This window comes from Pygocentrus nattereri, chromosome 6, assembly GCF_015220715.1.
Source record: "Pygocentrus nattereri isolate fPygNat1 chromosome 6, fPygNat1.pri, whole genome shotgun sequence".
In the NCBI taxonomy this organism is placed as follows: Eukaryota; Metazoa; Chordata; class Actinopteri; order Characiformes; family Serrasalmidae; genus Pygocentrus; species Pygocentrus nattereri.
Genome location: NC_051216.1, coordinates 45,713,688 through 45,728,138, shown reverse-complemented (window position 1 = coordinate 45,728,138; position 14,451 = coordinate 45,713,688). Strand labels below are relative to the sequence as shown.

General features: G+C 41.7%; 2 protein-coding genes across 4 annotated transcripts; one reads left to right on the top strand and one right to left on the bottom strand.

Moving 5' to 3' along the window:
- Positions 1–141: 141 nt before the first annotated feature.
- LOC108430524 (nuclear factor 7, brain-like) lies at positions 142–6,932 on the top strand. The gene is made up of 6 exons (XM_017703070.2): positions 142–783; positions 938–1,033; positions 1,123–1,353; positions 4,265–4,287; positions 4,358–4,476; positions 5,765–6,932. Exons 1-6 carry the CDS (start codon positions 382–384, stop codon positions 6,313–6,315), a joined length of 1,422 nt encoding a protein of 473 aa, XP_017558559.1. The 5' UTR covers positions 142–381; the 3' UTR covers positions 6,316–6,932.
- Positions 6,933–8,388: 1,456 nt separating this feature from the next.
- LOC108430523 (TLR adapter interacting with SLC15A4 on the lysosome) lies at positions 8,389–13,632 on the bottom strand. 3 transcript variants are annotated; one of them, XM_017703068.1, is made up of 2 exons: positions 13,559–13,632; positions 8,389–10,799 (listed from the first exon to the last, which is right to left on the bottom strand). In XM_017703068.1, exon 2 carries the CDS (start codon positions 10,784–10,786, stop codon positions 9,941–9,943), a length of 846 nt encoding a protein of 281 aa, XP_017558557.1. In that variant the 5' UTR covers positions 10,787–10,799; positions 13,559–13,632; the 3' UTR covers positions 8,389–9,940. The 3 variants fall into 3 exon arrangements, with proteins under 3 accessions (XP_017558557.1, XP_017558556.1, XP_017558558.1); XM_017703067.2 differs by lacking the exon at positions 13,559–13,632 and adding an exon at positions 13,296–13,337; XM_017703069.2 differs by lacking the exon at positions 13,559–13,632 and adding an exon at positions 12,637–13,199.
- Between the last annotated feature and the right edge of the window lie 819 nt (positions 13,633–14,451).

The window sequence follows — 14,451 nt, the reverse complement described above, 5'->3', positions numbered from 1 at the left end:
ATAAATGATGAACTGTGACTTTAATAACAAAATAATATGTCCCCTGGAAAAGGGGGTGGTGTGGCCAAGGAATGCTGGCCTGGGAATTAAAAAAAAAAAAAAAACCCTCCCACTGAAACTCCTCCTATTGAGGAGGTGCTGAGTGTGAGGCGTCTGCAGAGCTCTCCAGGCTGTGCTGTTGTTTTCTGCTAAATCTCCTTTTGTTGGTGGGTTTATGGAGAATTCTGGAACTGGAGAGTCTCTCTGAAGGGAACAGATCACTAACTGGATCTACAGCCGCCTGTTTAACTGAATCAAACCTGAAATCAGAGACTGAGAGTTTCACAGAACTGAAAGTGAAAGTCTGAGCATTCTCACTGGAAGGAACAGCAGGAAGAGAAAATGGCTTCTAAATCTCTCTCAGAGGAGGATCTGTCCTGTCCTGTGTGCTGCGAGATCTTCAAGGATCCTGTTATTCTGCGCTGCAGCCACAGTGTGTGTAAAGACTGTCTGCAGTCATTCTGGAAAAACAAAGGATCCAGAGAATGTATAATTTGTAGGAGGAGATCTTCAACTGATCAGCCTCCTATAAACCTGGCTTTAAAGAACCTGTGTGAGAGCTTCATAAAGGAGAGAAGTCAGAGAGGTCCAGCAGGGTCTGAAAACATCTGTGGTTTGCACAGTGAGAAACGTCAACTCTTCTGTCTGGATGATCTACAGCCTGTGTGTTTGGTGTGTCGGGACTCTAAAAAACACTCCAACCACAAATTCCTCCCCCTTCAGGAAGCAGCAGTGGACTACAAGGTAGGCTACAAACACACTGTCAGAAGTTCACTAAATTTCAAGCTGAAAATAAAACCGATTTTTCAGTGCTTTACTAAATCTGGGAGCTGATTCTCAAGTAGATTCACATTTTGAGAAACAGTTGCACCAGTTTTTGCATCTGGCTTTGTTTCAGGAGGAGCTCAAAACTGCACTGAAGCCCCTGAAGGAGAAACTAAAGACCTTTACAAAGTTTAAACTGAATTTGGATCGGACTGCAGAACATATAAAGGTTAGAATGACAAAATCTGAGATCATGATTCTGAACCCACATCTTCACATAATCATTCGTATTTGATTTGATCTGCTGCTTCCTTCCAGACTCGGGCCCAACAAACAGAGAGACAGATTAAGGAGGAGTTTGAGAAGCTTCACCAGTTTCTACGAGATGAAGAGGCAGCCAGGATATCAGCACTGAGGGAGGAAGAGGAGAACAAGAGTCAGAGGATGAAGGAGAAGATTGAGAAGATGAGCAGAGAGATATCAGCACTTTCAGACACAGTCAGAGCCGTAGAAGAGGAGATGAGAGCTGAAGATGCTTCATTCTTACAGGTGAGGATGATTCAGTCAGTGTTACAAACTGTACAAGGAACGGAATGAAAACTGAATAAAATCTTGCGAACCAGTTAAATGTATAAAACTCTATTAAAAATGTGGAATTTTCCTAAAATCATAACATTAATATCACCCACACTCAGACTGCTTTCCCTCCTGACCTGCTGCTTTGTTACTGATGTTAAATAACGTAGGTCAGTGTCGGAGCATCTGGGTATTCAGGGTGTGCACTTGCATATGGGGCCATGTTTTGAGGGTCTGTGAATCACATCTGTGTCTTATGTTACTAATTCATGATCGCCTCTGCTTTTATCAACAATAACTGACCAATTCCAAACTCTACTTAAATTGCTTAGGCCTCCAATCAGTGGTTAGGAAATTTACTGGATCTTTCAACCAAATTGGTTTAGGTTAATTTTGGATTTAACTGATTTGGCCTTTAGACTAAAATCCTTTTGCTTTGAGTGACCTTATACCTTAATTATATTAATTTTATTAAAACAAATCATTGACAATTTTGTCACTATCACTATCACAACATAAAACTTTATCAAATGTAGTGACTGTTTCAACAGAGACAATTTTAGCAAATTTTGAACAGAACTCAAAAACACCAGCCAGTATGTTACTAGACAACACAGCTTTGAACAGTTCTGTACACATCAAACCTAAATAATTATTTCCATTAAAACACAAAAAAGTTTCCAATATACACTGTATTGCCAAAAGTGTTCACTCCCCCATCCAAATCACTGAATTCAGGTGTTCCAGTCACTTCCATTGCCACAGGTGTATAAAGCCGAGCCCCTAGGCCTGCAGACTGCTTCTACAGACATTAGTGAAAGAATGGGTCGCTCTCAGGAGCTCAGTGAATTCCAGCGTGGTACCGTGATCGGACGCCACCTGTGCAGCAAGTCCAGTCATGAAATTTCCTCACTACTAAATATTCCACAGTCCACTGTCAGTGGGATTATAACAAAGTGGAAGCGATTGGGAACGACAGCAACTCAGCCACGAAGTGGTCGGCCACGTAAAATGACAGAGCGGGGTCAGCGGATGCTGAGGGGCATAGTGCGCAGAGGTCACCAACTTTCTGCAGAGTCAATCACCACAGACCTCCAAACTTCATGTGGCCTTCAGATCAGCTCAAGAACAACGTAGAGAGCTTCATGGAATGGGTTTCCATGGCCGAGCAGCTGCATCCAAGCCTTACATCACCAAGCGCAATGCAAAGCGTGGAATGCAGTGGTGTAAAGCGCCACCACTGGACTCTAGAGCAGTGGAGACATGTTCTCTGGAGTGACCAATCACGCTTCTCCATCTGGCAATCCAATGGACGAGTCTGGGTTTGGCGGTTGCCAGGAGAACGGTACTTGTCTGACTGCATTGTGCCAAGTGTAAAGTTTGGTGGAGGGGGATCATGGTGTGGGGTTGTTTTTCAGGAGTTGGGCTCGGCCCCTTAGTTCCAGTGAAAGGAACTCTTAAAGCTTCAGCACCAAGAGACTTTAGACAGTTTCATGCTCTCAACTTTGTGGGAACAGTTTGGGGATGGTCCCTTGCTGTTCCAACATGACTGCGCACCAGTGAACAAAGCAGGTCCATAAAGACGTGGATGAGCGAGTTTGGTGTGGAAGAACTTGACTGGCCTGCACAGAGTCCTGACCTCAACCCAACAGAACACCTTTGGGATGAATTAGAGTGGAGACTGTGAGCCAGGCCTTCCCGTCCAACATCAGTGTCTGACCTCACAAATGCGCTTCTGGAAGAATGGTCAGAAATTCCCATAAACACATTCCTAACACTTGTGGAAAGCCCTCCCAGAAGAGTTGAAGCTGTTATAGCTGCAAAGGGTGGGCCGACATCATATTAAACCCTATGGATTAAGAATGGGACGTCACTGAAGTTCATATGTGTGTGAAGGCAAACGAGTGAATACTTTTGGCAATAGAGTGTACCTTTCAGAAGTGGAGATTCTTAATATTACACACTGATTTTTAGATTTTGGGACACATTCACTGCAAAACAACGGGATCTAACTGCTCACCGTGTGGCCATAAAGGGGTGCCGTCTCGCTTTCTGCTCTAAAATGCAGGAGTGAGGCTGCAATACGGGTCCACCTACTGACTAAACCTCTGTGTTTCGGTAGTGATGTGAAAACATGGAACAGCATTTTCTGAATATTGACAGGTGTAGAACTTAAAAGAAACACTAAGTATTATTTTCACAAGTTGAAATTCAGGGGTTAGAGTTTGGGACAGACTCCTCTCAATAGAAAACACCCTATAAATGGAGATTTTGTATATTTAGCTCATTATTATCTCAATTATTGCCTTTGCTTTAAATAATCATAATATATGATAATGGCATGAATGGGCCGATCTCACACAAGCAGGCTGATTTGGACATTTTCATATTCCTTTCGTTCATAATTCTGAGTTGGGAAAGTAAAATGTAGGCGTTACAAATTTGATTACTTCGTACAGCTTTAGTTCTGGGATCATATGTAAGCACAAAATTAATGCTGAGTATCTACATAAAGATCAATATTTATGAAAGTGAAAGTTGATGTGAGAACGTCTGCTCGTACTCTGGAGGTGATGGACTGGGATGTTTTGGGGAGAATGGAAATTACTGAAGAGGTGCTGCAGAATTCACTGGACTTTTTCCAATGATCTCTGCAGAGCTGAATTCAGTAAAGCATGAAAACAGGTGTGTGTGTGATTTTTCATGAATTAGACAAGAAGCATCCCAGCAGACAAAATTAGAAACACATTTATGCATCATTTTAGTGGGGTTCATACATATAACTGGTATTTATACTGCATGAAAGTGACGATTTCTGTTGTAAAATAAATAAATGGATGAATGAATGATCACAGTCATTAATATCACTCTGATTGTTTTACAGAACTACAAGGCCACAGTGAAAAGGTGAGTGCTATTGTTTCTGTGGTTCTGAACTCAAAGCTACAGCAGCGCTGAGTCCTGAATGTTCTTCCAGAGCTCAGGTCACACTGCAGGATCCAGAGAGCCTTTCAGGAGCGCTGCTCCATGAGGGGAAACACCTGGCCAACCTGAAGTTCACGGTCTGGGAGAAGATGAAGGAACTCGTTCAGTTCAGTGAGTCTCACGTTCTCTAGCGTTAATTCTTTATTTATTTACTTCATTGTTTTAATTTTCTTATATATTTTGGGCCGATCCACTGAAGTTTCACACCGTCACAAATCCTGTGCAGCCATTATAAAGTGACTGGCCTGATAGCAGAATATCATTATAATGAAGCATCTACTCTGATTTACTGATGCTGAGAGTAAATACTGACTTGGTCAAGGTCGGATTAAGACCCGCACTGGCCCCTCAGTGTTGATACTCTAAGGACCCCCTATCCTCCCACTCACAGTAGAGTCACCATTCACTCTTCAGTGTCTAACAGTGTCTAAGAACCTCTCAACTACAGGTTTGATACCACATTAAAACACAACGTGGTGCTTGATGTGCTGAACAAACGACAAAAATTACAGAAAGTGAAGTCTGAGAGCTCGACGCCGCCATCTACTGACACATTTTTGAAATAATGGAAAAAGTCACAAACAGGGCCAATGTGCAAATTATAAAAAAGGCCTTTAAATGTGTTTTTATGACGCTTTCTACTTCTGCCTTCTACTTCTACTCTGTCAGGACCTGCTATAACAACGGATGTTAATCAGTGTTTGATAGCTCAGAAATGAAAATAAGGCAGGACGACCTCACAGGTCAGAAATGATGTGGAGAGTGTCAGGATTTTTATTGGCCACAATACAATAACAACTCTCACAGAAAACCCATCAGATTTCATTCTCTTAAAAATATTGCTACAATGAAACAAGGAAAAGAGAAATATTGTTTAAAATAATTTCAACAAGAATGTAACACAAATGAAGCAGTTTAGACTTGTGAACCCATGCGCAGTGAAAAAGGTAACAAAGCTCAGAAATCAAGTCTCAGCTCTCCAAATTAATTGAGTGATTTAAACAGGACAATTAAAAATTCTGCTTCATTGACTAAAAGCTCAGAGACCAAAATAAAGTAGTAATCACTGTAAAATGATCCAGTTCACTGAGTTCAGCTTTCTGAAGTATTAGAGAAGCAATTTAACTGGAATTTATTTTATGTGCACATAAATAATATTCAGAAAAGAGGATTTTGATGATTACAGTAATAAACTGCTGTCAGTATGGAGTCTTGTAAATATACAGTCTTGTACTGCATTTAAAACTACAGGAGAATAGATCATTACTGTAAGCAAATATTACAGTATTACAGCTCTGCTGCAGTAAATTAGGCTACTGTAATATTTTACAGTGTGTGACAAAAATTTATTAAATATATTTTATTTCTGTGTAAATTCCATGTGTGTATTTTTCTTCAGCTCCTGTAACTCTGGACCCCAACACTGCCCATCGTAAACTCATCCTGTCTGATGATCTGACCAGTGTGATATTCGCTGATGAGGAACAGCAGCTTCCTGATAATCCAGAGAGATTTGATTTAAGTAGATGTGTTCTGGGCTCTGAGGGCTTCAACTCAGGAACTCACTGCTGGGATGTTGAAGTTGGAGACAATACAGTTTGGTTACTGGGTGTAATGACAGAATCTGCTCAGAAGAAGGGGGTTATATTCTCCAGCAGTGGAGTGTGGTGTGTGTATTATATTAATGGTAACTATAAAGCCTTATCTTCACCACAGCCAGACACTCGCCTCTCAGTAGGTCGGAAACTGCAGAGGGTCAGAGTTCAGCTGGACTGGGACAGAGGAAAAGTCTCATTCTCTGATCCTCTCACTAACACACACTTACACACTTTCACACACACATTCACTGAGAGAGTTTTTCCACTGGTATATACCAGTGATATCAGCCCTGTGAAACTCACCGCAGTGCAGTTTAGTGTATCAGTGAATCGGCTCAGAAATGAGAAATGAGAAATGCTGAAATGATCACTGCAGCTATAAGACCTGTTCAGCTACTGCAGTTGAGCTGAGATTATGTGAGAAATCTTATTGAGTTGCTTTAACACGTTTGTAGAAGATTTATCTGTATTTTAAACACTAATGGAAACTACACTATGCCCTGCGATGGACTGGCGACCTGTCCAGGGTGTATCCTGCCTTCCGCCCGAAGACTGCTGGGATAGGCTCCAGCACCCCCCCGCGACCCAGATGGAGAAGCGGCTTAGATAATGGATGGATGGATGGAAACTACACTAAAGTAGCACCGTCTGAATCCACAGTGCCCAGGGAGCAATTCGGGATTCGGGAACTGTCGGCTGAGGGGATCAAACCAGTAACCTTCCGGTCACAGGGCTGGTTCCTTAACCTCCAGCCCACAACTGCCCTATAATTTAATCAGCCTACAGCAATGTTTAGTCAACTGCAGAATATATGTGCTTCAGGAGTGACTCTTAATGCTCAACACAGATTTCCAGAGTTTGGGACACTTCAAAACAGTGGGATCTAACTGCTCACCATGTGGCCTAGAGGGATGCGGCCTCCCTTCCTGCTAATAAGCTAATGCTAATTAAACTCATGATAAAACTAAATCTCTGTGTCACATGAATATGAAAGAAATACAAATGAATGTAAGTATCAGTTTCACATGTGTAAAACTAGGGGACAGGGTAGACACCTCCCAAAATCAAATCAAATCAAATTTATTTGTAGCGCTTTTTACAACTGATAATGTCGCAAAGCAGCTTCACTGAATTCCAGTAAAGACGAAGTTTTAACATGAATGTAAAAACCCCAGGTGAGCAAGCCAGGGGCAACGATGGCAAGGAGAACCTTCCTCAGAGCTGAGGAAGAAACCTTGGGAGGAACCAAGGCTCACAAGGGGGTACCCATCCTCCTCTGGTCAGACTACCTACAGAGTTATTATACTACTAATATTAACAACAGCAGTATTAGTTGTAGTGATAGCTAGGAGTCCATGAAAACTTCAATGTAGTTTTCCAAGCAGCTGGTCCAAGGCAGGTGGCGGTAGCTGGGGCATGGGCAACTGGTCTGAAGTGGGTAGCAGGAGAGCTCGACAGTCAGGGAGATGGAATTAGTTTTATTCTGTTTGTTTGTACAACCCCAATTCCAATGAAGTTGGGACGTTGTGTAAAACAAATAAAAACTGAATACGATGGTTTGCAAATCCTTTTCAACCTATATTCAATTGAATTCACTACAAAGACGAGATATTTAATTTTCAAACGGATAAACTTTATTGTTTTTTGCAAATATTCACTCATTTTGAATTTGATGCCTGCAACATGTTCCAAAGAAGTTGGGACAGGGGCAACAAAAGACTGGGAAAGTTGAGGAATGCTCAAAAAACACCTGTTTGGAACATTCCATAGGTGAACAGGTTAATTGGAAACAGGCGAGAGTCATGATTGGGTATAAAGGGAGCATCCCTGAAAGGCTCAGTCGTTCACAAGCAAGGACGGGTGAGGTTCTGATGGACACAAGACGGTACTTGTCTGACTGCATTGTGCCGTGTAAAGTTTGGTGGAGGAAGGATTATGGTGGGGTTGTTTTTCAGGAGTTGGGCTCGGCCCCTCAGTTCCAGTGAAAGGAACTCTTAAAGCTTCAGCACCAAGAGATATTGGACAATTTCATGCTCCCAACTTTGTGGGAACAGTTTGGGGACGGCCCCTTCCTGTTCCAACATGACTGCGCACCAGTGCACAAAGCAGGTCCATAAAGACACGGCTGAGCCAGTTTGGTGTGGAAGAACTTGACTGGCCTGCACAGAGTCCTGACCTCAACCCCATAGAACAGCTAGCCAAGCAGTGAAAGTTTTAGAAAAAGGGTTTTATATTGTTTCAAAAATGTTCTTTGATTTGTAAAAATAGTGTAACACTTTTTTGTGCTATATAGAACCTTTTTGAAAGGTTCTTTAAATACAACAGTTTCTTCATTGTAGAGAACCATTAAAACATTCAAATGGTTCTTTAAGTTGTCCTGATTTCATATGTAACCGTTGCCTTTATTAAAGAATCTTTGAAGAACCCCCTTTTAAAGGTATATTTATTGAAAGTGGTGTCGAACAGTGACCTGCTTTATGGTCATAAATAATTTCCACAAAAACAGTGTGTATATTACAAGCAAAGTTAAAGACATGTAGCAATGTTTATAACTGATTAAAGTGGGAATAATTCAAATGTGTTTAATTGATATCATTAATTTTCATGTTTAATGTATTTTGTTTTGCTACTTAATTTTCATGGAAAATTCAGTACGTATTGAAATATCAAGTAAAAATTACATATTACTTAAATGTTAAATTAGTAAACCATTACTGGATATAATTTAATTCATGTTTTGTTCAAGCTTTACACAGTATGATAAGCAGAACATTGAAATCTGAAACATGGTTTATATGAACAAGTATGAACTGATGGACAGCACAATTCCAAATTACAGATTAATAAGAGATCGAAAAACTAGGCATGAACAAAACTAGCCTGAACAAATGTGTTTTTAATCTGCATTAAAAACACCCATATTTGCAATCTGCATATGCTCTGGAATGTTCTAGAGTTTAAGAGCTCAATAAAAACTTCTTCGACCAACAGAGTTGCAGTTGGTTCTAGGGATCTGCAGTAAGCTTCAGTTGAGCAAATTAGTCTAGATGGGCCATAACAGCAAAGGGCATTAAGGACTTTGAATGTCTTAAGGACTTTGAAGGTCTTATGCAAGACCTTGAAGTCAATGTGGAGTTATTACAATTTAGAAGAAGGAAGTTCCTGGTCATCCAGACTTTTATGTTTTTAACCATATATTTCCCTTTGTGTAACTGTGTCAATGTATGTGGCAGAGCTATTATGTATAACTGTACCATCAGCATAAAAACAAAAGGGAACATTGTTTGCAAATGACATCTTATTGGCTGTAAACAAAGTGAGAATAGTAAGGGACCTAAAATAGAACCTTGGGAAACACCACTCTTTTAGGTTCTGAAATTTCCCCATTTGCACTAACAAACTGGTCTAAATATGATCTAAAGCAGTCAAGAACTTGACCAAAATGATTGTCTTATCATGATTTGTGATTGATGGCAGTGTAAGAAATTCCCAGTGGGAATCGGAGCGTCCCTGTGTACCACTGTTTGTGAACTCATTGTGGCAGTACTGATGCTAGTTTCAGTAGTGAAAAAATGGCCTTTTCATTTCACAATGGATCCTGGGAAGTTTAAAAACAAAAAACTCACTAAATTTGTTTTATTTTTGACTGTGTCCTTTTCCTGCATCTTTCCGCATCAAGTTGTGACGCCAAGACCTCAGGAATCTTGATTTGAGATCCAAAGAGTCGATTGGAGGTGCCTCGAGTCCTACTGTATTTCATGTCTTGTTCAAACTCTGCACTCATATCGAGTAGTACAGGAAATTCTAATTGATTTCAAATTCTAAATCTTACCAAGATGATACATGCAAGGTTACTTAAAGAAGGTCCAAACAAAGTTCACACTCCTCTTGTCCCACTATATGATATATCTTATTACTTCTCTCTCACTGCCTCCCACCTCCTACCATTCTTCTTCCTGTTTTGCCCTCCTCCCTCCTCACTTTGTCTGGGTGGAGATCTGAAGCAGTGGGGTGCTGATCTGGCTGGACTGCTGGCTGCTTGTAGCTCTCAACAGGAAGCTTAGCAGCATGTCTTTCGCCCGTGCCGCCTCCAGCTTCTGCTCTCGGGTCAACTGCAGAGTGATTTGTTCTAGGCTGCTCTGCAGAAGTTCAGAGGCCATGAGGGGCCTCGGCCCAGCGGGGCCCTCAGTCAGGTACTCTTTGTACAACTCCAGCAGCTTCTGTTCCAGGTAGCTGTTCAGCTGGGAGTTGGAAAGTGGCCGACCATCCTGCAGCAGAGAGGGACGCTCGCGCCCACTGCCCTCCCTCCATCTGGAGGTCCTGGATTCAGGGACCTGGGGAGGAGGAAGCAAGGAGGGAGGAGGAACATCTCCAGATACTAGGAAAGGTCCTGGGTGGAGGTCCTGCAAGTAGCTGCCCACTGGATCTCCTGCACTGGGACTGAGAGGCATCACCTGTTCCCCAGCTATGTGCAGGTCACTGTAGTGTTGGCAGATGCTGTGGCAGCTGGAAGGCACCAGAAAGGCTTCAGCCCCAGAAGACTCCTCTCTCCCAGGGATGCCGACACCTGGAGAAAGATGTCGGGATTCCAGGGGGGCTGCTGCAAAAGGAGGCTGGTAGTCGTCCTGCTTGGACTGGGAGTCTCTAGAGGAGCTGCTACGCTGCTTCTCTAAAGATGAACGCACTGGTGGGACCATTTGGGCCGAATGGGAAGAAGTCAACCGAGGAGATTTCAGAGGTGCTGCTGGGCAGCATGCAGACGGACTCGCATGGTCAGAGTCCGTGCAAAGTGTCATGCACCAGAGACTGCTTTCACACAGCATCCTTAATCGGCACCTGTAGAAGACGACAAATAAAGAAAAAGTTCTTTTTTTTGACTCGTTCACTGTGACCAGCTGCTTAAATGACAAACACTATTGCAAAGGTGCTAATACGCAGATCCACTCAGAGTGTGCTTTGAACAGTGTTTATATTGAGAAATCATCAACTTTTCTGCTCATAAAAGAGCACCATACATCATCAATAGCATTCACCTTATCAGTGAATCAGTCTCAGATGCTGTCTCATGTTTACCTGCTGTAACCAAAAGCATTTAACCCGCTGTCTAAGAACTCACCCTCTTCTTAAGCATGAGATGCGGTACTCCTCAAACCCTCTCAAGCACCTTTTTCAGTGTTATCTATGGAGCAATACACACTGTAAAAGCACTCCTTTAACCTACACTTTGCGTTTTAAACCATGTGTTTAAGTTGAAAATCAACTTTTCTGCTGAGTGTCCACAAAAAACGTGCCATATGTCGTACCAATCGATATCAAGGACAATTCCTTTCTGGGGACCAGTCGAGGAAAAGCTAGTTTGGGCTGTTTTTGAACACTCTGCACACCAATTGAACATGAAAAAAATAGTTTTTCATTTATTTCTGTGAGGGTCTTTCACGTCCTCCTGAACTCCAACCTCATGTTTTTTCACACTTTCATATTTGATGCAGTCAAGTCAAAGTAGGAAAAACATCAGAGCAATGGTGACATTTTCGAATGAGAACATGGGGAAAGTGCTGCTTTTTTCACAAAAATACATTCATTTGGTGGAGTATTTTTCTTTTACAGAGACAAGAAAGTTTGACGAGGTCAAGAAGCTTTTCTTCCAGAATTACCTGCTTGACGAGGGTAAGTTAAGAACCTCATGGCAATTTACCAAATGAAGTCAGTTAATGTTAACTGTCCAATGCTGAACATGACCAGGTCAGTGTTCCTATGTGTCATCAAGTCATCAAGTTATTGGTCCCAGAGCAGAAATGTTTGGTGGGCCCCTACCTGGCCACCTTTTTTAGGTGGTCAGTGACATAGCACAACAGGCTACACAGCACCCAAATGGCATTATACTAACTGTGGTGTTAGGCATGTTGTAGCTATAAAGACACATTTTTTCCAACCAAGACAAAACAATAGCAAGATTACACACATTAATGATAACACAGGTTAATATAACCCAACAATTAATTGAGACTAAACTGGCAGAAAAACTTAGAGAAAGAACAGTTATTGAGTGTGTTTACATGCGCTTAATAATTCAATAACTGCAAAGAAACAGATTTTGTGAGTAATCCGATCAAGATGTTTACATGCACTTGAGTAATCAGACAATGGGAAAACTCTGTGTCTACATGAGTCAGGCAATAATTGGATTTCTGCTTTGAAACCGGCCAATAAACTCACAGAATAAGATGTGACGTAAACATAATGTAAAACTCATAATTAATGCCGCAGTCGTTTTTTTTAGCATCGTGCCACTTTACCTGAAAATATGGACACACGTCATCTCAAAGATGAATATTTTGAAATCTTTCGCTCCAACAATGTTTTGTTGCCATCTCACGGGTGCTGTGTTAAATGCTGCTTGCTTATTTCCAGTACTGCAGTCTGTTTTCGAACATGTGCTGACAAGTATACATTCTCTGGGAAATCCGATAACTAAGCTAAAACCCGGCTCCCATAATCGGATGTCTTAATTTGAATTCATTTCTAGACCTTACTCTGATCTTTTTTTTTTTTTTTGCTCTGGAGTGCATATAAAGACAGAAAAAAGCAGCAAACTTATAAACCCAAACTCTTACGAATCCTAGCCAAAGCATACTGCCATAGCAGGGATTTTTCTATATCATTTATATCTTACCTTTGATGACAGTTTGCAGATCACTGCCAACAAGGACAAATCAACTTTCTTCTTTAACTCAGGTGACTTTTGGCTTTGAAAATGGACATCCTTAACTAGATCAGTCTACAAATAGTGAACGTTTGCTAAGCAGTGACTGGAGGAGAAAATGAAGTTTAGGAAAGACGTGGAGAGTATCAGTATTATGGCATGATACATTATTTCATATGTTCCACTGTGCCACTAGTAAAGTTCTCATAAGTAAAAAACAGCTGTTTAGATTTTCACATAATTGCTCATGAGGGCCCCCTACTGGGTCAGGCCCCTGTGTATGCACCCAGAAAACCTATTGGATGATCTGGGCTTCAAATTCAGATTCTGATCTTCTTCAAATTCTCTTCACCCACCCATCCAGTGCTGAAGCAGCAACATCAGCAGCCTGCTTTTTATGTAGACCTTGCTTATCTCTGAAAATACTGCTCCTTTTTTGTGGAAAAAAAAATAGGTACAACCCTTAATGAGAATGTAAAAGAGTCCTCTCATTCAAAAATGCCTCCCTGCTGCAATGTATTCCTGCAGGAATACTTTATGGAATACACTATGGCAGGAATACACTATGATAACTAATGCAGTTTCAGACAGGAAAGTGTGAAAAGGAACTAATAAATGCATTAACTGACCCCATAAGAAAGAAGCACGTCCTTCTTCTTTTTAAGCAAAAAGGCCATCGCTTTACTCAGCACGTATGTACACACAGAAGTCTTAGGCAGCCAAGAAAATTTTTTTATTTTCTCAGCAATAAAAGTAAAAAAACTATAACATATTAAAATAAATGTAAATAAATCTAAACACAGCCCAGCAAGAATGTGCTGATTAGAAGAATGTAGTTAGAAGAGCAATAGCAGCCCTAAAATTTTGTAATAGCAGCCCTGCTAAAACTCACCTTCTGTTCCAGATTTGTGTAGAACTGCTGTCGATTGCTCTGTTTTGTTGCGCTGGGAGGTGAAGTGAAAGTAGTGTGAGTCTCCCTGGGTTTAATGCCGCATTCAATGAGGAAGTGAAAGAACTGTATGGAGCATTATGATACAGTGTGGTATGCAAATATGCACCATATTTTTTGTTCACGGACCACCAGTGAAAATGCTCTTGTTTTGCGTTCTTTTGCTTTAATGACAGTGTCAATGTCAATGACAGCCTCCTTTTACCCTGTTCTTCAATGGTCAGGACCTCCATGGACCCTCACAGAGCAGGTACTATTTGGGTGGTGGGTCATTCTCAGCACCGCAGTAACACTGACAGGGTGGTAGTGTGTTAGTGTGTGTTGTGCTGGTCTAAGTGGGTCAGACACAGCAGTGCTGCTGGAGTTTTTAAACACCTCAGTGTCTTTGCTGGACTGAGAATCGTCCACCAACCAAAAATATCCAGCCAACCGCGTCCTGTGGGCAGCGTCCTGTGGCCACTGATGAAGGACCAGAGGATGACCAACACAAACTGTGCAGCAGCAGATAAGCTGTCGTCTCTGACTTTTTTACGTCTACAAGGTGGACTGACAAGGTAAGAGTGTCTAATAGAGTGGACAGTGAGTGGACACAGTGTGTAAAAACTCCAGCAGCATTGCTGTGTCTGATCCACTCGCACCAGTGGGATCCACTCACACCAGTGCAACACACACTAACACATCAACTAATGAGCAGTTCTGGATCTCCACGCATCCCAAAAGTACTGGGTGGAGCTGTATCACTTCAGAGAATGCTGTTGAACATTCAATGCTGAAGGCTTTAGACCCCTCTGGCTGACACTTGGCATTGGGTCTGGTGACCACAGGCTCACATGCAC

Excerpts from the sequence above, each read along its gene's own strand:
- LOC108430524 (XM_017703070.2), top strand. The coding sequence starts at position 382 with ATGGCTTCTAAATCTCTCTCAGAGGAGGATCTGTCCTGTCCTGTGTGC. Across the intron at positions 1,354-4,264 it reads AAGATGCTTCATTCTTACAG|AACTACAAGGCCACAGTGAA; the intron begins GTGAGGATGATT and ends ATTGTTTTACAG. Across the intron at positions 4,288-4,357 it reads TACAAGGCCACAGTGAAAAG|AGCTCAGGTCACACTGCAGG; the intron begins GTGAGTGCTATT and ends ATGTTCTTCCAG.